Source organism: Augochlora pura, chromosome 3 (genome assembly GCF_028453695.1).
Source record: "Augochlora pura isolate Apur16 chromosome 3, APUR_v2.2.1, whole genome shotgun sequence".
NCBI classification, from domain to species: domain Eukaryota; kingdom Metazoa; phylum Arthropoda; class Insecta; order Hymenoptera; family Halictidae; genus Augochlora; species Augochlora pura.
The window spans coordinates 27,391,863-27,413,701 of NC_135774.1; the positions used below are offsets into that span (position 1 = coordinate 27,391,863).

The window sequence follows — 21,839 nt, forward strand, 5'->3', positions numbered from 1 at the left end:
CGCCTTGGGAAACTTGCTTTCTTTCGGGTGTTCCGGAAAGTTTCGGTTTGCAGGCTCTCGTCGACGAAACGGGCAAGGGTATAAGGAAGTTTTTTCGAAGGCGTGGAGCTACAGTCACTCCCATAAGTATTCGTACCCTCGCTTATAAGAGAAATTTGTTGAAATCAAGGGACGCATGTAAGATTTTGCAATAAACTTTTTATTATCAATGAATACATGTATAAAGTTTATTTATACCAAATTGTAACAAAATTGATTAACTAATAACAAAAATATATTGATTTTACTCCTCGTAGTACGTAATAACAGTCCACAAAAGTATTCGTGCCAGTGTAGGTTTTCTTAAAAAAATCGCATATTAAAGTAGCTTTTTTACTTTATATTAATTTTCGAGTATTTAGTGGGTCCACTATGCCTTCTTATATCGCTTAATCGGTTTGGTATACTTTCTACCAGTTTCAGGTTTTCTCCAAACTTTTCCTCTTCCGTCGCATCCAAAAATATTAAATAAGATAATAAAAAGTGTATTCTAAAATTTTACACGCGTCCCTTGACGTCAACAGATTTCTCTTACAAGCAATGAGGGTACGAATACTTATGGGACTGACTGTATATCCCGGGTCCGCAAAACACGGGAGCACGGGAAGTTCGGGCCGTGGAATCCTAGGAAGTTGGAAACGACGGACGTCGACTGGCAAGGGAGGCGGATCGCGTTTTTTCTTTTTCGGCGGGTGCATCGGCTATCCCGATCATCCCCGATATTATAATTGTTCCCGGGGGGGAGGTGTGCATCCACCCGCGTGGCTCGTTAACGCTGGTAAGCCGTGAGTTAGTATCGCCGGGCATAGATAAAGGGAGAGACGCGCGTGTTAGTTGGCAAAGCGTCGGCCGGAGCGGATTATCCCCAACTTGGCTGAAAGCAATAGGGCTTGGTTAACCGTGACACGGGCGCATGCGGCAGCATATTTCGATGCTGGCTCGCGTACTTTACGTAATTACCAACTATTCATAGGCGCCTGATTATCCGGACTGTTTTCGATTACGCTCCTCCTACGGTCGAGCAATTTGTCTCGTGCTCGCGAGCCATTCAGGGCATCCCCCGGCCACCGCGTGTTCCCTCGCCCCTGACAAATTAATTCGAATCGGTTCCCGGCTCATTACTCCCCTTGTCGCTGGTCCACGCACGAGAAAACAGCAACGAGATTTTTACCATTAATACCATTTTTACGATTTTCGTAATTTTTACCGCGGCGGAGCTAACGACGAAAGTTGCGGGACCGCTAAAAATCGGGGGTGAAAAGTGCATGGTATTTAATCTGCTGTAACTCTGTTGATAAAAAAGGCACTCTAGTCCATCTCGGCTCATTTTAAAGCTTGAAATTTCTACTTTTATTACCGTAGGTTGTTATATTTTTAGGACTCCTTTATTTCGAGAGGCCGAGCCGAGATGCGAACGTAGTTGCACGAAGCTACGCGCAAAATGTTTCGAATGTTACCCGACTGTTCTAAATTACTACGCGCACTCTACAGAATGTTTTCACGGTACCGGGCAGCCCGGTTTCGAAGATTGAATCGTCCCCTTCGCAAACACTGTAATAGAATCGCAGCGCGTTTTTTTTTTTCACGGAGTTATAACGAGTTCAATGTTTCATCCCTCCCGCTCCGCGCATTCATCGAATGAATAGCGTCGGATGAATATTTCGTTCGCGTTAACGACACTCCGGCGGTCGTGGGTTAATTATTCGTCGGACAATCTACGATTCTTTAACCCTGGCGGCGTATACGTGTTCTATAAATCCTAACAAGCTTCTCATAAAATGTCCGCTAAAATCGTTACAACAAAACTTTCGCGCTGGAATTAGCGAAGAATCGACGCGTTCGGAAAAAGATCCGCAAAGTCTATAAATTTGAAATGGAATCAGATTACAGCCACGTTGAATTCGACGTTCCACGGTGTCCGAGACCAGCGAGCGAGGATGAATTTTTAGAGGGGAGGTTCGTCCTAGGGTCGGGAAATTTCTCCGTTTCGAGCTGCCACAAATTTTCCGGCCTCGGTCGTTGAAATATTTACAGCGCCTCCCGGCGGAGGGGAAAGAGAGAGAGAGAGAGAGAGATTCCCGCGCGCGCGGCGGGAGCCCTTATTCTTTATTTATACGCGCGGACGATCCTTCTTAATCAACCGCCTTAGTCGAACGGGTTTTAGCGAGCTGTCCAAGGCCGAGCCGTTGCGGAATTAAAGAAGAATCGCGGCCGCCGAGGGAAATGTACGAGCGACGGGGATTATTCAGATTAAGCCGGGACCACCAATTGGGGTTGATCGTTCCGCGACCCCTCGCGTCCAATTCCAGGCCCCCGTATCGTCCCTTCCGCGCGCGCGCGCCCGCTCGCGGTCCCGTGTCAACGCCACGGTGTCAAGATAAGCGACCCGGTTTCCAAGAGAAATGCGAGGGACCCGTGACTCTGTTCACCCTTGCATCTCAATCTCTCGGCTGTTTATCAACGAGGCACACACGCGCGCGCGCGCACACACACGCACGCACACTTCAACATTGGGATCCCGCTCTGATCGCGCTTTGAACCCAACGGTCAGCCTCCTTTCGAACCCGCACACGAACGATAACCCTCCCCGCGCGCCCCCGCGACGCATAGAAACTGTCCCCCGGAGGATGTTACAACGCGAAACTAGAATTTCAGCGTTATTAATTCCGGCTGGATATTTAATTGTGCCACGCGAATGCGCGCAATAATAATAATTACCAGGAGTTTGTTATCAGGAGTAATTGCCGGACCGAGGCAGTTAATGTTCATCTTTAATGATGCTACGCTATGCACGCTATGAATGCGGTATGACTGCATTTAATACTGTAACCTTCCCATTGTTCCCGTCTAATTGCTGCGTTTATGCATCCAGCGGAATTCTATTCGCCGGCGTGAAAAATCGGCGGCGTACTTGGGCGATCCGATGTCCGATGGATTATGGAATTTTGGGGTTAATGTTGGCGGAGTTTAGGTTTACTTTAGATTTATTTTAGGCTTATTGTAGATTTAGTTTTGGTTTATATTAGATTTACTTTAGATTAATTTTAGTTTTTTTAGGTTTATTTTAGGTTTCTTATAGGTTGAATTGAGGCATATTTTAGATTTTTTAGGTTTATTTTAGGCATATTTTAGATTCTTTTAGGTTCCTTTCAGCTTTCTTTCCGGTTTATTTTAACGCAACTTCAATGCCGCAGGATGGAATCTATCTCGTCGCAAGCAACTCTTCCACGTTATTCAGATTTCGAGTTATTTTCAACGGGGAAAACACAAGGTCGCAGCAATTTTGTAAACTCCGTGGCCCGACGCAGCCGCGCAACAAAGTCTAATGGAAACGTTCGTCGTCCCACGGGCGGCTTTTTGTTCGGCCCGCGGAAATTCGATTGCAGAAAGGAAAGAGCGTTGCACCGTCGTGGAATTCCAGGCACGCAGCGAGCGCCTCGAGTAAACAGCGACCGTCGAAAGAGCCCCGCGCGTTTTCCCTTTCGAGGGGCGTGAAAGGGCTCGTTATTATTTCGCCGTCCCGTAACGTACGTAAATAAGCGGGTATATTAGATTTCGGTAGGAAGGGGCCGGGGTTCGTGCGGCGCGCAAGGGCCTGGCTGGCACAGGTCTCCGCGCCTGGCGCGCGGAAAATATTGGCGGCGCACGTAGGCGAGGGGCTGAATCTTATTTGCGACCCCGGGGTTTTCGGGAGGATTCCGGCCGTTCGCCGCGGGTAATGAGATCAATTTTCACGGCTGGTACAGGCTACGGGCCTTCGAGTTATGGCTCGTCATATTTTTCTGGCCATCAGACGGACCCCACCTAGTCCTATTATCTCGCCGAGTTCGGACAATCTTGCTGAGACAAACGTATACTGCGAATACTCGGTCGAGAAGAAACGAATTTCGGAGAAAGCAATGTTCGCGCCGAAATTGAACAACTTTGCAAAATATATTTGTAAATCCACATATTTTTATCTATATTAGTATCTAAATCTATAAACGATCTTTTTATAAATAATTACAAATAATACTAACAGATAGCATTGCTTGTATGTCCGACGTCTCATAGAACTATTTATTAATAATATTAAAAAATATGAAAAAACATGCACTTAGCAGTCGACAAATTTTACGACAAGAGAAGAATTTTCTGCTACAGTTTCAATAAAAAATCTGAGCAAGATCAAAATAAAATATAGATCACAGAGCGCACAATTGAGAAACGTATGTGTCGACCGGAATTGCGGCAACGCGACGCAATAGCGTGCAAAACCGCACGCACGTATCATTTCACGCCGCGATTCCTCCCCAATCCCGTGTCCACAAAATTCGCGATCAATCGAATCCACCCCTCGACTTCGAAAATGACGTGTACACAACTGCGAAGTGTTCCGATCGCGACGAGGGAACAGGGGTTGGCAGATGGGGGGGGGGGGGGGGGGGGGGGGGGGGGCGAATCTCGGCGGGACTTTCCCGGATGGTTAAATAAAAGAAAGTGCCGCGCGGTGGGAACGGGAGAGTTCGCCGTTTCCGATGGCATTCTCGGCACACTTGTCGCAAAGTAGAAACGAACAAGGCCTTCTGGAATTTAACGAGGTTCCCCGGGGAGATCGGGTAGAAATTCCTGGAGCGCGGCTCGCGATGGAAATTGCAATAGTAACGTGATTATTCGCGGACGGAGTTTCGCAAAGACTTCTCCGAGAGAGGTGGGGCGGAGGGGGGAGAGATGTTTCGCGAGGCGGCCACGCTCGCGGGATCGAGCGCATTAAAAATTGTAACGGGGCGGAGCCGGACGCGTAACAATTGTAACGAAACGGAGCCGGACGCGTAATGTTAGGACCTTGAATAGGGTCAACGGAGCCCTGCGCAATTTTATGAGAAATAATAGTGTTTGAAATAACCCTTTGAGATAGAAAAATTATTCTTAGATTTGTTTTCAATGATTTTTAGTAATTTTGATGGTGGGTTACTGCTGTGATGCGAGACAAGCTGAGTAAAATGCTATGAGTCGAATAAGATGGAACTGCATGGTAATAATAATAATAATAATAATATATATAATATATAAAAATAGTTATCTATAATATATAATATAATATGAAATATATTAAGATCTTGAATAAGTTCTCGCTGTTTTGTTCCCAAAATAAAAGCTTTATTTAAAATATAAATAATAGAGACCACTTTCTTCCATCTTTCTGGCAGCAAAAGAAATTTAAGGTAACATACAGTACTTTCTTGCCGATGAGTCGCCATTAGAAATTCCATGCACGGAGTACTACTAATACTGTCCTTTAAGAAACAGCGAGGACTTATTCAAAAACCTAATAATTATAACAAAACGGAACCAAAGTCGTAATAATTGGCTGAATCGCGAGTTCGCCGCCGAAAGTAATCATATTACGAAGCGATAGATCGTCGACGGAGATCGCGGCTCGGCCACGCCGACGGAGCACGATCGAAACAAGTTGGACGTTCGCGGGGAATGCGAAAATCATGTTCTACGAGGATCGAACATAATTTCGCGGAGCAAATCGAAAGTTCACCGCTATCCGGAATCCATCTCGGCGGGCGCCCGGAGGAAGGCATCCGAGCTGCTGCTCGTGTTTTATTCAGGAACCGTGGCCGTACCCAGCCACGGCAAACAATGGTTGAGGATCCTCGAACATCGCCCGGCAAACTTTTGTGGTCGGAGAGCATCGATTAATAGCCCGGTGAACAGCAACGACAGAGGAATATTACATCCCGGAAGAATGGCGAGCGCGATCAACGCCGCTGAATGAGAGCATCGACAGTGAGAAATCGACCCCGCGGATTTTTCCCGCGATTAGAACTCTACAGATATTAATACCGAGCGCCGAGAGGTCTACCACGTTGGTGTTAATTTATTAGCAGAGTCTCGGGAAGTTTGAACAATTGATTTCGCGTTTTGGGGTCATGATCACGTGACGTACTTTGTACTAGCTATTTATTCTTTAGTGATTTCTATTTTATTGTAATTTCTATTATAATTATAATTATCTTATCTACTCTAATTTTATTGTAATTTCTATTATAATTTTGTTATAACTTTACGTGCTATTTTCAGTCTTGAAATTAATCGATTTGCAAAATTTTTGTGAAAATGTATACTTTTAGTTTCTCATCCAGTACGTATTATTACGTTTCTGTTAATATTATAGGTTATGTCTTATAAACGTCTCTTATATTGTACACCAGACGTATTTAAGACGTCTTAAAGGCGCCTTGTCCTTTTTAGGTAAGGGTTATAACAAGATCAAAGGAAAGAGTATCAAATCATCGATATTATCGTAATTGATTTGGAATAAAATTATGAATTTAAAATAAATAATTAAATAATAAAAATAAATAATTGGCACGGTTACGCAATAGTCGAAACATCGAAATAGTATGCCCAGTTGAAAATAACAGATCCGAAAGCAGATTTCGATGAACCCGTCCGGGTATCACGTATTTTCGTCCGAGTTATGGCTATTTGATGCCGTTGAACGTGCGGCGGGTCGTAATTTCAGAGCCCCGCGTGTCACGCCAGCACAGTCGAGGGCGTCCGGTGACTTTTAAGAGGAAGCGGTACATTCTTACGGCCGTGGAAGCCAATAACGTGTCACCAGTTATAAATTCTTACGTTTTCCGGCGGAGTTTGAAATACGAACGGGGCGAACAGGAAAAAGAGAGTTCGCGCGGTCCTCCGTCACCGCAACGGGCGCGCGCGCGCGCGCACGGCTTCTTGCTCGCACAGGTTTTCCACCTACGGGAATTGAGATTTCACCCCGGGCTTCTTCCGGAGGCGAACTTTTTCATATCGCGTCGCGCTCTCACGGCCCCCCGTAAATTTTCCTATCGAATGAGTGCCTTTGCTCTTATTGATCGGTGAAAGATGGTACCTCGCACGCCCGCACCACCGAATGGCAAATTATTCTTCGACCTTCCCGCCCCTTTTCCGATCTTCGCCGTCTTTACGTTTCACGTGGAAACGGGAAGTTTTCGCACCGGATATCCTGTACGGTTTTCCCTCTGTTATGTCTTTTGTTGGAAGTCGAAGAGCAGGAAGGGAAATTTGCTAAGGATCTTTGATCTGCGAATCTCCTTATAGATAGCTTGAATTTATTCGAACACGGTTCGAGGCTTCGTTGACGATACCATTGATATCTGAACTTCGTATCGGTTATTTATCGAGTCGTATATTTAAAGAAAATGGTTGCTGAAGATTTTTATAAAATACGTGTTATCGTAAGAGATTGGTAAAGATTTAAAGCAGCGTTTTAAAATTGACTGTTGCAATTTTATTGGACAGCGTGTCTTTGATATTTTAGGCTTTTAAAAAATATATAATTATAATTTATCATTATAATAATAAATATAAAGAGTGTCAATGTATACTAAAATATTCTTTTCAATTAATTAACTGTTTTTCACGAGTATACTCCTACTGAAGATTACTACCAATATATCGTGTTAAGCGAGTACAAATATAAGAAGCAGTTACTCAGTTGATTAAGTAACTATTTTCTTAGAGAAAAAAATGGAAAAATTATTTTTTAATTGTTGAAACTAGAAAGAAACAATTTACTAAATCCCATCATGCAAGACAATCTTATCAGTCCTAAAATTCAATATTAAGTCTTACCATTTTTAAAGAAAACAGTACAAGCTGTCATCTCGTTACGTTTAGCTTAAACTAGTGGAAGTGTTACAATAATTTCAGTTTATAATAAAATAAGCCCCCCACACCCCTGGCAATTCGGCCATCATCGGAATTAGATAAAACACAAGTCCATAGCTCGTTTCGGCGATAAGACTTTTTCCTCGCGTTTCCGCACGGTTCCCCGGGTCCGGGCAATCATCCGCGCGCGCAACCAGCAATTCGTATCCGCTCGAGCGCATCTCGCGACCAATCGACCGGCAACGCGCCTTTCCCGTCCTGTCCGAGGACATAAACACTATCGATTCGAGAAATGGTTGCGCGTCGGAACTGGGGCTCGCAGCGATACCAGGCGCGGACATTACGTTCCCGCGTTCCAATTTCGAGCGTAATGGAGCACCTAAGACGCTCGGAGCTTAATGGAAGCGTTCTCCGGTTCCGACGCTTGCTCTCTCTATTTTTTCGTCTCCGTTTCCCGCGCGACAATCCTCGAATCTCGCGGCTCCATCTACGAGCGACGGCGTTGAGGACTCGTCAGATGGATGGTCGAGATCCTCAGCATCGTGAAATCTATTCAATTTTATGTGCCGCATGCTGGCTGCAGACCGGTCCGCTAAAGAGACTGCAATAATCCAATGAACTGCAATTTAGGTTTATATTAGATTTACTTTAGATTAATTTTAGATTTTTTTTAGATTTATCTTAGGTTTATTTTAGGTTATGTCATGGTTATGTCTTAGGTTTACTTTACGTTTATGTCAGGTTTATCTTAGATTTAGGTTTATTTTCGATTTTCTTAGATTTCTTTTCGGTTTACTTTAGATTCATTTTATCAGTCTTAAAATTCAATCTTGAGTCTTGCCATTTTTAAAGAAAACAGTACAAGCTCTCTCATCTCGTTACCTTTAACTTAAGCTAGTGTAACTGGAAGCGTTAAAATAATTTCGGCTTATAATAAAATAATCCCATTATTCATCCAGCCCCCTGCACCACCGACGATTCGTCCGTCATCGGAATTACATAGAACACAAGTCCATTGCTCGCTTCGGCGATTAGACTTTTTCCTTGCGAAATGATACTACTTTCCTCGCGAAATGATACTACTTTCCTTGCGAAATGATACTACTTTCCTTGCGAACTGCAATAAAGAAACTGCATAAACGAATTACTGGAAAACTCGCAGATTGCCGGCCATGGCATAAAGTCATTTCTAAAGCTCTTGTATCGACAGACGGTGTTCGCGACGACGCGCGAATCTCTCCGGGAGGAGCCGCGGAATTAGCGCGACACGGCTCGCCGGCTCCGAACGCCGCGGCTCCGGCGGTGCGCGCGAAACGAGTCGAGCCCGGGGGCAAGCCTAATCAGCTGTGAATTACGCTCCCTTCAACAACTGCCGGTTCGGTGGATCGCGGGGCGACCGTTGCGTCCCCGTTCACCCGCGAAGAAACGATCAGACGTTGAATCGCAGCCCCGTGAAAAGCGAACCGCCGCTGCGCCTTCGTACAGCTTCGCAAACGCTTCGCCCAGCTCCGCAAACTCGACATTGCAACCCCGACATTGTTTCCCCCGGATCGATCTCCGCGGGGATCGAACCGAATTTCATCTCGATTCTCAAACGAAACTCGACTCTGTGCCGACGCCGACGCTGTTTTCACCGGTTAGACCGGCCAGCGAACGCCGGACTACGACGGGAGAGACATCGATATCGAGGCTCTTTATCGAGTGTCAGAGCTACGGCCCCCGAAACCCCGCGCGCCGAACAGAGCTCGACCGGTGAAACGTTTATACCTGTCCGACGCGATTCTGCGCCGGCGAATATCGACGATTATTCTGGTCGATTTAATACCATCGGATATAATAGTCGCTGCTTGAGCGGCAGCCGCCGATGCCGATCTCGCGCGACGCTGATACGCCGGCAACGAAGAATCGATGTTGAAGCACGGCAATTGCGAAGCGGCGAGCTTTCAATGGCTCGATTCGAAAGTCTTCGCGAGCTTGTGCGCCGCGCGGTGGCGAATTCGGGGAGAATTGGGGTCGAAGTTGGGGTGATAATTGTTTGACAGGTATTGGTTTGTTAGGTGCTGTATTTTATTTGTTAGTGATTCGAACTTAGTTTAAACAGTATAAATGTGTTACTGTTATTTTTATAAATTGATAGAAAGCTGGTGTGATGTTCCTTTAAATTTAACTACGCGTCGTCTTTTATTTGTTAATAATCATAATCTGGTTTGGAGCTTGCGGTAAATTTTATAATATTCGTTAGAAATTAGTGTAAATATTTTATTATTATTTTTATAAACTAGAATAGAAATCTAGTATGACGTTCCTTTAAATTTTTGTGTTCTCTACATGTCGCATTACGATTGAACCTGTTATTCTACAAAATAAAAACGAAGCAATTAAATAGAACAATTTTATCCAAATTAGTACACCATAAAAATCTAACCTTTCTCATAAAGATTTGCAAAATTTGTTCTAAAAAAATTCAGAATTCGCGTGACACTCAACGTGTTAAATAATCGCAAAAGAAAAAGAAGATTCAAAGCACCGCAAAGTGTCAATATCTTTCAAATGAAACACTCAAATCCCACATGCTACGATTCCTTTAATACATTAACTAAACTTTGAAAAATAGTATCTCCTATCCTTCTCTCATCCACCGAAACGATGATCGTTTTCGGACAGGATAGAACGCGCGCCATTATATTTCGCCAGCGTACACGCGCGAGACATTTTCGCCGGTATCGCGGGGAACGGCGCATTAAACAAATTCGAGGAAATTCCGCTGGCACGCTCGTCGCGCCGTCGTTCGGCGTACGCCCCTTCAAAGGGCCCGCGCGCTCACGTTCCCTTTGAATATCAAGCCGCCCATGAATGTTGCATGCGTCCCGGAGACATCTCTCGAAGCCAGCAAACGGCGCGTGTTTTCTTCCCGTTGCTCGTCCGCGGCAGGAAGACGCTTCCCTCGACCTCGAAACAGCTGACGACGCCTGACGGGGAAAAGCCACCCTCCGTTGGAGCCGAAAAGGTGGAAGGCGAACAGAATGCTGGCTGAAGCGAGGAAAAATGAAGGGGAGGGGGGATGGTCTATCGGATTAGCGGGGAAAGTTTGATAATTACGCGGTAAGCGGCGCCGGGACGAACGAGGAAGTCGCTCGGCGAGGGTCAGAGTGCTGTCGCGGGTGGGGAGACTTGTCGTTGGTGGAACTGTTGTCGGGACGCGAGACGGAGATAGATAGATAGACGGAGAGAGAGAGAGAAAAAAATGGAGATGGAAGTGTAAATGGTGCGAGATAAAAATTAAATAGAAGTAGAGAGAAAAAGAAATAGAGCGAGAGAGAAATTAAGAGGGAGAAGCGTAAATGGCGTGAGATAGAAATAGAGAGTGAATTGTAATGGGAGAAATAGAGAAAGAAGCGTAGATGGTGTAAGATAGTAATTAAAAAGAAATTAAGGGAAAAAGAAATAAAATGATAGAAAAATAGAAAGAGAGAGGGAAGTGTAGATGGCGAGAGATAGAAATAGAGAGTGACTTGTAAAGGAAGAAATATAGAGAGAGAGAGAGATAAGTAGAAATATAAGCATAAATAGTACGATATATAAATTCAGGAAAATAGATAAAGAAAGCCAGAGAAAATTAAAGAGAGAAAGAAGCATAGATGTCTCAAGAAAGAAGTAGAGAGAAGCATAGATATATAGCAGAAGAGAGAAATAAAGTAGCGTAGATGGCGCGAGAGAGAAATTTAGAAAAAGAAATAAGGACAGAAAAATATAGAAAAAGAAGCATATATGTCACAAGAAAGAAGTAAAAAGACAAGAAGCATAGATATCACAAGAGAGAAGCAAAGATCCAAAGAGAACCTCATATATATCGCGAGAGAGAAAGCGAGCTTTCGCGAAAGGACGACCAGAAAAGTCAAACTAAGGACAGGCAGCCGTGAAGACATAATTAGCAAGTTGAACAGCCGGCTCTCGAACCTCGTTACCGTCGCCGTGTCGCTTCCGGTTCGAATGTCGGCAAGACCAGGTCACGTAAGGAGGTAGCAGCTTCCGTCATAGCGATCGCGGTGCTCGAAGCGTCGTCGGGCTGCCTAGGTGACGCGCGCGCGGGTGGAGTTAGCCGAGCGTCGCCCAGGCGCCGGTAAATAAATATTGACGAAACTCGGGTTCGCGACCCTCTTCGTCGACGGAAGTGTGTTCGACGTTGCGGGTGACGGTGTCGACGGCTACCGCAGGGCTCTCCAGCCTCGGCGACGGCTACGCTGGCCCCGTTCGCGAACGCGATGACTCAGCGGGCAATCGCGATGACTGACGTCGCTGATTCGGGGATCAAGGGAAGGATGATCGAGCGCCGCGAGAAAATCCCGGGACCAGGATGGAGTCGATCGGAAAATCATTTTAATCAGGCGGTGGAGGAGATCGATCATCTTCATGGTTCAGTATGCTGCACAAAGGGTTATTCGATGTATGGAATATTCTGTCGGATTAACTCTTTGCATTTAAGTGGCGACTCTGAACTAAAATTATTCTGTCACCTTCTAAAATAATTTTGATAGCAACAAAGTTTAATTTTAGAAAAATTCTTAAAACTGTTGGTATGAAATGCGAGAGTTAATTTGGCATGTATAAAATGCACTTCGTAGCTTAAAATGGAAATACTGTGCACTAGAAAAATTATTTCAGACTCACAGTAAAAATAGCTTCGAGTTCAAAGGATTGAAATGTATCTGGATGCTAGTTTGATCTAGTAAAATTTTATTCGAGGCTGTAGAATAAAGTGTTCGATTGAGTAAAAATTGATTTAGGTGTAAGTGGATAGATCTGAATAGGTATAAATAATTCAGATAGATTTATTTAAATAGATATATAGAAATATAAATATAGAATAATTAATTGATGATTAACCCTTCACATTCAAAGTCATTTAAACTCGAAATCTAAAATTTTCCTGGCCTAAATATTTCCACCTTACATAATCTAGACTCATTATTTATATTCTATTAAATTATTTCTTATTATCTCAAGCCTTATGCAACAATTACATTATTAACAACGTATAACAATAAAAACAAGTTTAATAATATAACAATGATTCCTCGACGCGATTTGACGATTCCTACTGGCGCCTCGGAGTCGTTGCTCGATCGCAAAGGGTTGAAACTCGCTCGAAGAATAACGCCAGTCGATCGGACACGCGAGCGACTTTCGAAACTATCGAAAAACTCGAAGATCACGTTTTTATTAAAATGTTCCGTCGACAGTGCGGGAATCGAAACGGCAGTAGTAAAAAATTCTCAAACAGTCGAAGAATGGCCCAGTTCCCGCGATATTGTATATCAAGCCGCGATCACCCGAAGTAACCCGAATCCTTTCGTATCCCGAGATCTCTTACCCCCCTCCCGGTCGTGTACCCCCGGGGTCGATCGAAGCGTGTCGGTTTCCGATCGGTGCGGTCGAATTGATTTCGATTCGGATCGGCTCGTAAAGCCGCGTTTGAAAGCGATAAAGCGGTGACCGCGTTCTCGGTTGCGGCGATTGGTCGATCGAAGATCTGGGGCTGCGTGTACGTGAATCAAACACCCCCCTGGCTCGGTGAAGGTGATCTCGGTATAGGTGGCGAGCACGGTTCGGATAATAGAGGCAGCGCGGAACGGTACGGACAAACCCGTCGCCATCGAGTGAAAAAATTAACTGGCCGTTAATGGAGGCGGCGGCCACGCGGAAGAATTGGCAAACGGTCCTCTTGCGAATAAATTCCCGTGCTATCGTTAATTGAACTGCCAATTACCGCCGGTATATTATTCCCGGTGAATATTGTACGCTGCCGAATTAATCGGCCCAAGTAAATTTGCGTTGCTACGTTGGTAACTTGATTAGCCGAGGATCGCGTGAATTTTGAAACGATTACTTTAACTTGTATCAATGACCAATTTGTTTAAAGTTGCGCGGGGTTACTGTAATTTGGTTTATGGCTAAAATCTCCTGACTCTTTGCGCTATAATAAAGTTAATGGATTGTTATGAAAAGAAATTGCGAAGTGTACTCTTGGAATACATTGCAAAAGAGAGGCAATTAATGTACCATAGCTAAAGAGAAATAATTAATATACCATACCTAAAGGGAGATAATTAATATACCTTACAAGAAAAATAATTATAATAACCGATAACAACGATCTATTACAACGATCAGTCACACTATTATATAGATATATAAATTCACTAATATATTTTCATAATGATAAATCTACCTGGCAAAGAATTCTCAAATCGAAGAAATAAAAATCATCCCCTAAATTCTATCTGCTACAAATAATTCCAGTAATTTAATCGATAAAAAATATATAACTGCAATATACTAATTGTTGATTAATATACCTTATAATATATACTGCAAGTATACAAAATAACTGCGAATATACAAAAATACTCCACTTCATCTCAACAAAATCATTCCAAAAAGCTCCTACCCTAATAAAAATCAATTACATTAAAACGCATCCCTATTTTCCCCTATTTCTTCGTTAAAAAAAAAATATCAGTCGATGTGCAAGCTGTGTGAAAGATAATGTTAGAGCCTACCTTGGTGAAGGTGAGGGTGGCGATGGGCGGCAGCCGCGGCAGATTCGGATAGTAGAAGCTGCCAGCAGGATGCGCCGGGTAACGGGAGGTGATCCTGTAGGCGATTCCTTGGGGCTGGGTCGGCCAGTTGGCAGCCGTGAATGTGAACCCGTTATCCGTGCCTCCATCCAGCGGGTCCAGCTGCCGGAAGAAAGGAAAAAAAAACCGGTCGGATTGCGCACACTGGTTACTTGAATGGCCGGCGGATTTTAATGAGATGGGGTCGCGGGCGGTCGGCCGCGGGGGAGAGTGGGAAAAAGCCGTATTTGCCTCGGACCTATTCCCCGTAAATGGGACGCGACCTACATACGTCTCCGATCGACAGTTTTCAAACGCGTTCACCTTTTTTCCCTTTCCTCCATCACCCTATGCTGCCCCCTCTCTCTCTATTTCTCTCTCTTTCTTTTTTCTTTTCGCCGTTTCGGTTTTTCTATTCTCTCTTTTCCTATTTCTCCCTTCCTCGTCTCTGTTTTCCCTTTCCCTCTTTCTCTGTTTTTCCTTTGCCTCTCTCACTCTCTTCTCCCTTTCCCTCTTCCTCTACCTTTTCTGCCATTCCCTCTACCTTTTCTACCATTCCCTCTCTCTCTCTTCCTTTTCCTCTATCTTCTCCCTTTCCCTCCTTCTCTCTTCTCCCTTTTCCTCTCTCTGTTATTCTTTTCCTCCTTCTCTCTCTTTACCCTTTCCCCCTCTTGTTCGCTCTGCCCCCCTTACCTCTTTCTCTCTCTCTACCACCGGGTCCCTTTCGCAGCCGAAATTACCCCGCTGCTTTAACGAACGGCGGATTCCCATTTTCCGATGGCAAAAAAATTGTTCGCGGCTCCTCCGAAAAAAAACCAACCCCCCGACTCCCGAATACAGGCGACGGGGTTGCGCTGGAACGAGGCGGGCCCCGTCACGGCTGGATTAAAACATCGATCCCCGCTCGGCCGCTTTCTACCGACGACTCCGATGACTTTCATCCGTGATGTGATTTACTATCGCTAGCTAATCTCCATCGCCGCGCCGTCATTCAACCGGCAAAAATTATCCGCCGACCGTTTCCTCGGTTATTCCCGATCCATAGGCTTTCACGCGATTCATCGGCCAATTCGATCGCGGTGAATAGAGAGACGCTGGTTCAAGACAGCGAAACGAAAATTTGTTCTAGGTCCTGGTGGAAGAGCGATAGGAAAACCAGCCGCGTTAACCCCTTTTCGTATTTTAACACGTTGAGCGCCACGCGAATATATATGTAAGGAAATCCTTGTCAGAAAATTAGAATTTATTCGATGCATTAAAACCATTAAAATTTTCTGAATGAATACTTTAATGATAGAATCCAGTATTAGATGAAAATTAGGTGGACTTTAAATAAATTTTAGGTAACAACTTAAAGCAATGTAAATTTTTTTGTTTTATATCGTATTTTGCACTGTCAGTCACCGGTGACCGACGTAGCACACAACGTATTAACGAGTTAAACTCATACTGGAGATTTCTAGTAACAAGCTGTTAGGTATAAATATCCTTTCGTTCTTTTAAGTAGCAGCAAATTTTATTCTCTTATTATCAATATTTGTTTAAATATGAATGTTTATTCAAGTAGATGTAAGTATACAATAGATATAAAATTCCCTTTTCTTCTAAGAAATTAGTGCGATATATAATACTATATAATAGTGAACAAATTTTAATCATAGTAATTGTAAAGAAACTGGTACGGCAAAGGGGTTAATGCAATCGGTGCCTCGCGAATTTTTTAAGCCGGCTCGGCGCATTCGAAACGCTACCAGCGCATCGTTTTCCGTGGTCCGATTCCAATTGGCTATTTCGAAATGGTTTATACGATTGATTCCGCGTTCGCTTTTTCGGCTTCGGATCGGGTTCGATGTGATTTTTCAATGCGACGGTTTTGTTATTTTTAATCTTCGAACGATTTACGGTTGTGTATCATAAATAGTTTCTAATGCAAGCTTTGTTTTTTCTAGTAATTATCTGTTAACCCTTTGCGGTCGTGTTAAGGTTAGATATGGATGGTCGGAATTAATTTTTGTTGGGTATAGAGTATGCAAGATTAGGCTAAACAAAATTTATTATTTCTTTTTTAAAATTCAGATATATGAATTTATATAAAAATAAAAAGACAAAAATAAATAGTTTCGGTGCTTGAGTAATGTCATACGACCGTAAAGGGTTAAATATGAATACTATTCTATTCTTTTCAGTCTGACTACAAGTCCTTAAACATTAAAATAAATATAGACAGAAGATAAATCGTCTTTTTCCATCTTACAAAATTATTACATTCAAAAAAACTAATTATTCTAATTTCGAAAAGAATAATACAAGTATCTTCCTTCAAGATAGTATTTACATAGAAATTATTATAAAAATCTACATCCCCTTATAATTCATTATCCAAAGCCGAAATTCTCATTCGCCGGCAACCCTTTCTAAATAAATGGAGGGCCGTCCCGATATGATAAGGGTCCGAGTACACGATTCGAGCCGGATAACAAGCCACGACCAACGAGACGATAAATCCCGAGGAGATTTAGGGCTCCCGATAGTATACTGAATAAATAAAAGTCACCTCGACGGTCACGGTGTCCACCCAGTTCCCTTCGACGCACAGTTGGAAGGAGTCCACCCCGATGAACCAATCCGGGCTGGGGTTGATGCGCGACATGATGCTGATCAGCGTGTGATTGCCGTCCAAAAATGCTCGGGAGATACTGGTGCCTTCCCCTTGGGGCACCGGCGGCCCGGCGAACGAGTGCAGGCTGTTAGGGGAGTCGCCGTCGGCGTCCAGGCCGTCGGTCCTGCCGGTTTCCACGTATAATCTAGCACCGCTGGATAGCCTCTCTCCTAGTCTGTACAGAGTGTAGGTGGAGTCGTGTGTTCGGCCTGCAACAAGAAAATAAAATTCATTAGATCCGTTGAGAATCTCATTTAACAATTTTTATGGGATGTTTAAAAAATTGTTAACAATTCAGAAATCTTTTCCGCCATAAACATCTAGCTGAATATTAAATTTTCATTTCATTTATTTTATTACTCGCGAGAGATATTTAATGTTTAAAATATTATATAATAATATTGAAGCTTGGTGTAGTACAATTTAATATATTTATTTGACTAATAAGTAAGAAAATTATTAGTTACCACGACAACCGATCCAGAAGCTGTTGATTGTATGAAAAAGACGTTTTATAGGTTACCGGTCGGTAAAGTGTTAATAATCCATGGGGTTCTCGAGGTTATTTCGAGTCACTTTTTCCTTTACGAAAATGCAATTCGCGGCGTCGTTTATGAGTTATTAAAGAAATACAGTGACCAATGAGAGGTGAGATCCGCTGGCGTGAGGCGCGGAGCTAGTGAGGGGAACGCTGGCCGGTCGTCCGCTGGCTAGTATGGCCGCCTCGCGCCAGCCGAACTCGTCTCTCATTGGTCACTGCTTTTCCTTAATATCTCGTAAACAAAACCGCGGATTGCATTTTCGTAAAGGAAAAAGTTGTTCCAAATGACGTCACGAACCTCTCATTTCCCAATTGCAAGTGTCTTTTGCGAAACCTTATATATTCACTACAATGTATCCCTTATCAGTGCGCTTGTTACGTAACTGTTGTCTGTTACGTATATCAGGGCGATGCCGACTATAACGCGCGTTTACTAAAATATCAACACGAAACACTAATTAATGCAACACGTGCATCAAATATTAGCACGAAGTACGAAACCCCCGGCGAACAAAATATAAACTCTCCCGTTCGTGAAATATTAACTTCGAAATATTGACTATAATGTAAAACATTATCCCTCGCCTGTATGAAAAATAAATATTAGTTTGCCGTGGATGTTTTATGCATGCTGGTGTAGTTGGTAACTCACCATTGGTACTTCTCGGATAAATTTTCGAAGATAAGCATTTCGATAGCGGTGTTTACACTTAATTGAATTACGCGTGCTTCTTAAACAAATTGGGTAATAAATAGTGCCAATATCACTAATAACGTATAATTTGAACGGTATTAAAATTTTCTGGTTGAAATTTGTATTACATCCTTTTTCACGTAAAACAAATTTGTATATCATCAAAAAAATGAGTAGGAAAAAGATTCTATCAAAAAATACGTATTTTTAAAAAGTTCCATCTGCAATATTACTGGTAATTAATTTTTACCAAAAATGCCCGGAGGCGTTTTCCATTAACTCTTAATTACGAACGCGAAAATGTCAATTAATTCTAGAAATTTTAATTGAACGAAAAATGTATAGATCCTTGCGTTAATATTAATTCTTACTGATTAATCCTTTCTCTTCCTAAGACAAAAAAACGAGATAGCGATAAGGAAATTCCAGTGGCGTAGCAAGCATCTTAACACCGTCCCCTATCAAGATAAAAACCTGCGTCGCGCGTCGATTCCGCTTTCCATCTCGATTCCGCGGTTCAGCGAGGATCGAGATAAAGCGGTTGGTCCGCCGTCGGATTACGCGTTCGAGCGCGAACAATGAAAAATTAACCGGGTCGGCCCATTCACCGCCGAGAATCTCGAGCGAGATTTTCGCGGCGCCCAGTGTGTTTGTTAGTTACGATGATCCCGGGGCCATAATGCCGCGATTACGCGGCGGCTCCCCTCCGCTTTGATCGGCGCGGAATTAATTAATGAACGGGCGCGCGGCCATAGCGCGCCGTTAATTCGCTGGAAACGGTAAATTGGACGCGTGCCGCGTTAATGCGACGACGAGCGGGCCTAGGGTTTTTTTTGACGCGGGTCAGACACGCCGCGAGGATCGCCGGGGAGAACGGTTATAGGGATCGTTAGCGTGGCCACCCTTCCGACGACGCAGCGTTTAAACGGGACCTGGAATTTGCAGTCGATGAATGCGGCGCTCTACCCCCACTCCTCCCCCTGGTCCCCTGGTTCACGGATCCGGCGATGCTCCCGATGCATTCGCAATTATTCCGCGACGGTTCGCCGCTTCTTCGGGAAACCGGCCAGATCAGAGGAATCGCGAACTTTCCGCAAGTACAATGAGGAGGAATCGCTTGGTCGCGCGTCGGCGCTCTTATTCGGAGCACACAGCTGACACAGTTTTCTATCTGTTCCATTGCTATGCACGTTTTTACATGTTATCGCCCGGTTTAAATCATTCCGCGTGCCGAGAGAATGTGGAACGCGGTAACCGCGTTGTTAATTGTTTCGCGCTGCATCGTTTGAATCGGTCAGGTCGTTGCACCTGTTACGCTGATATATTTTTCTTTCCTGGTTGGTGGACTTCGCGTCACTGTGCCTCGATTTTGTGAAATGCGAGCTGTTTTAAATGATTTGTTGTGTCTGCGGTAATTTTTATTTGTTTGTTGTTTCTACGAGTAGCTTTAATTAAATTTATTGTTTATTTAATAATTCTGGTACGTTTATTGTTTTTTTAATAACTTTAATGAATTCGTTGTTTCTTTAATGACTGTAATGAATTCGTTGTTTCTTTAATAAATGTAATAAATTCATTGTTTCGTCAGTGATCCTTTAATCACTTTAATGAATTCGTTGTTTCTTTAATTACTTTAATGAATTCATCGTTTCTTCAATAACTTTTGATAAATTCATTGTTTCTCCAACAATTCTAATGAATTATTTCTTTGATAACTTTAATGTATTCACTGTCTCTCTAATAGGCTTAATAAATCCATTGTTTCTCCAATTATCCTCATAAATTCGTTGTATCCTTAATAATTTTAATTAATTCATCACGCCTTTAAAAACTTCACGTATGAATGGTAGAAATATTCTTATGTATGAATGGTACAATTATATAATATTACAAGAATATATAAGAATATAAAATTATTCTTATAATGTACAAGAATGACAGAATTATTTCTGCCATTTCTAAATATTAATACCCCCAAAGTGTCCCAATATCAAAGAAACAATCAACGCCAAAAAATCGAACTTTTCAACCCTCGTTTTAATAAATAAAGAACATAAATTCCACCAAATTCTCGTCATTGCCACCACGTCAGCAAAACTATCAAATAACATCCCCTCGTCACGGGTTCATCGAATCCGCAATCTAGCGATAACTCCGCCGAGCTTTTTCCGATGCCGACGACTTCGCGCGAGAAAAATTCATCCGTGCCAGATAGAAGCGAAAGGTTCTCGATTGGACGCGAGAGGGAAACGATCCTTTCCAGCAGGTGTTTACGGTGCCGCGGCAGCGGCGGGCCAACGCTGTTAACAGTGTTTTTACTTTTCCGAGTGCACGTTTCCTATCCCGTAGCCGGCTGCGCGCATGCAGCCATGCCGAACCGGGCGCGCGATCGATCGCCGCGCGCGAATTTCTGCTCGGGACGTGGCCGAAATAGGATAAGAACATATCGCGGGGCATAATAAAATAGAAAACCGGCGATCGGCACACGGGACACGTAGCCAACCCCGCGGAGCTCGTGCGCGAAAACAGGAAGCCGTTTCTCGTCTCGGGTCACGGCCAGCCAAGAGTTCGGGTCCCTGGCCAAAAAGGATTCGACAACAGCGGTTGCGTCGATAACGGCGGGCATTTTTCTCACGGCGTGTCATTCCGCGAGCGATTCTACTTGAATTTATCGAACTTTGATCTTATTCGAATAATAGAGAATAAATAGTCTGGTAAAATGTTATAGAATTAACTTGTACGTTTATTATAGAATTAACTTATGGATTCATTATATAATTAATTCATACGTTTACTATACAATTAACTCAGAAATATTAAGGGACAGAGGATTAATAAAATTAACGGGACAATAAATTCTAAAAATTTCGGTGAAAGTAAATCATTTCTTTGTTTCATCCCTCCCTATTTGCATCAACGCTACTTCCATTTTACAGAGATTCAATTCAAGTCAATTCGTCTGCCGGAATAGGATCTTTATAAACGTAAATAAATATTTTTACTTTATTTCATTTTAATTTTTATTTGATTTATTCTATTTTAATTTATATTTGACGTATTCTAATTTAATTTTTATTCTATTTATTCTATATTAATTCTTATTTTATTTAATCTATTTTATTTGATTCAAACCATTGTGCTTGGTATTAAACATTAAACTACCCACGACTTCGTGTACCGAAGGATTTCTATCCGCCATTAAATAAGCAATATCCTTGAATGAATCATGCTCGCAATTTCGAGTCAGTGCAACGTCGATCCAAAGCTGCCACTAAATTTTAAGCATGGCCGTACGTTAATTATAGCGGCCATAATGATTGCTAAACGCGGATATCGCTAATCGGAATTGTTTCATCGAGAATCTTGTTTTATCAAGCGTAGACCGAACGGCGGGGTTTGCAATAGAACGCGGCGTCGGTTGGCAACCGGGATCGTCGAGCAAAGAATACGTCGACGTCTCGCATAACTGGCCAAGAAATAAAGCGGCGCAGCTTGTCCCTGGTTCGGGACGACGGACGCTGCAGCCGGTTCTCTCGGTAAGATAAATTAAACTTCGGTACGAACGTAGACGAAATTGTGCGACCGTGTCTTCTGTGTTTCTTCGTTTAATCCTCTTCCCGC

At 43.2% G+C, this 21,839-nt stretch overlaps 1 protein-coding gene across 1 annotated transcript in view; it reads right to left on the reverse strand.

Annotated features, from left to right (window-relative positions):
* Positions 1–21,839, reverse strand: part of LOC144467897 (spondin-1) — a 266,893-nt gene that overhangs the window by 45,814 nt on the left and 199,240 nt on the right. Inside the window, exons 3-4 of the mRNA XM_078176886.1 lie at positions 16,879–17,192; positions 14,268–14,447 (exon numbers count right to left, since the gene is read on the reverse strand). Coding sequence (XP_078033012.1) covers positions 14,268–14,447; positions 16,879–17,192 — 494 coding nt within the window. The remainder of the gene's footprint in view (positions 1–14,267; positions 14,448–16,878; positions 17,193–21,839) is intronic.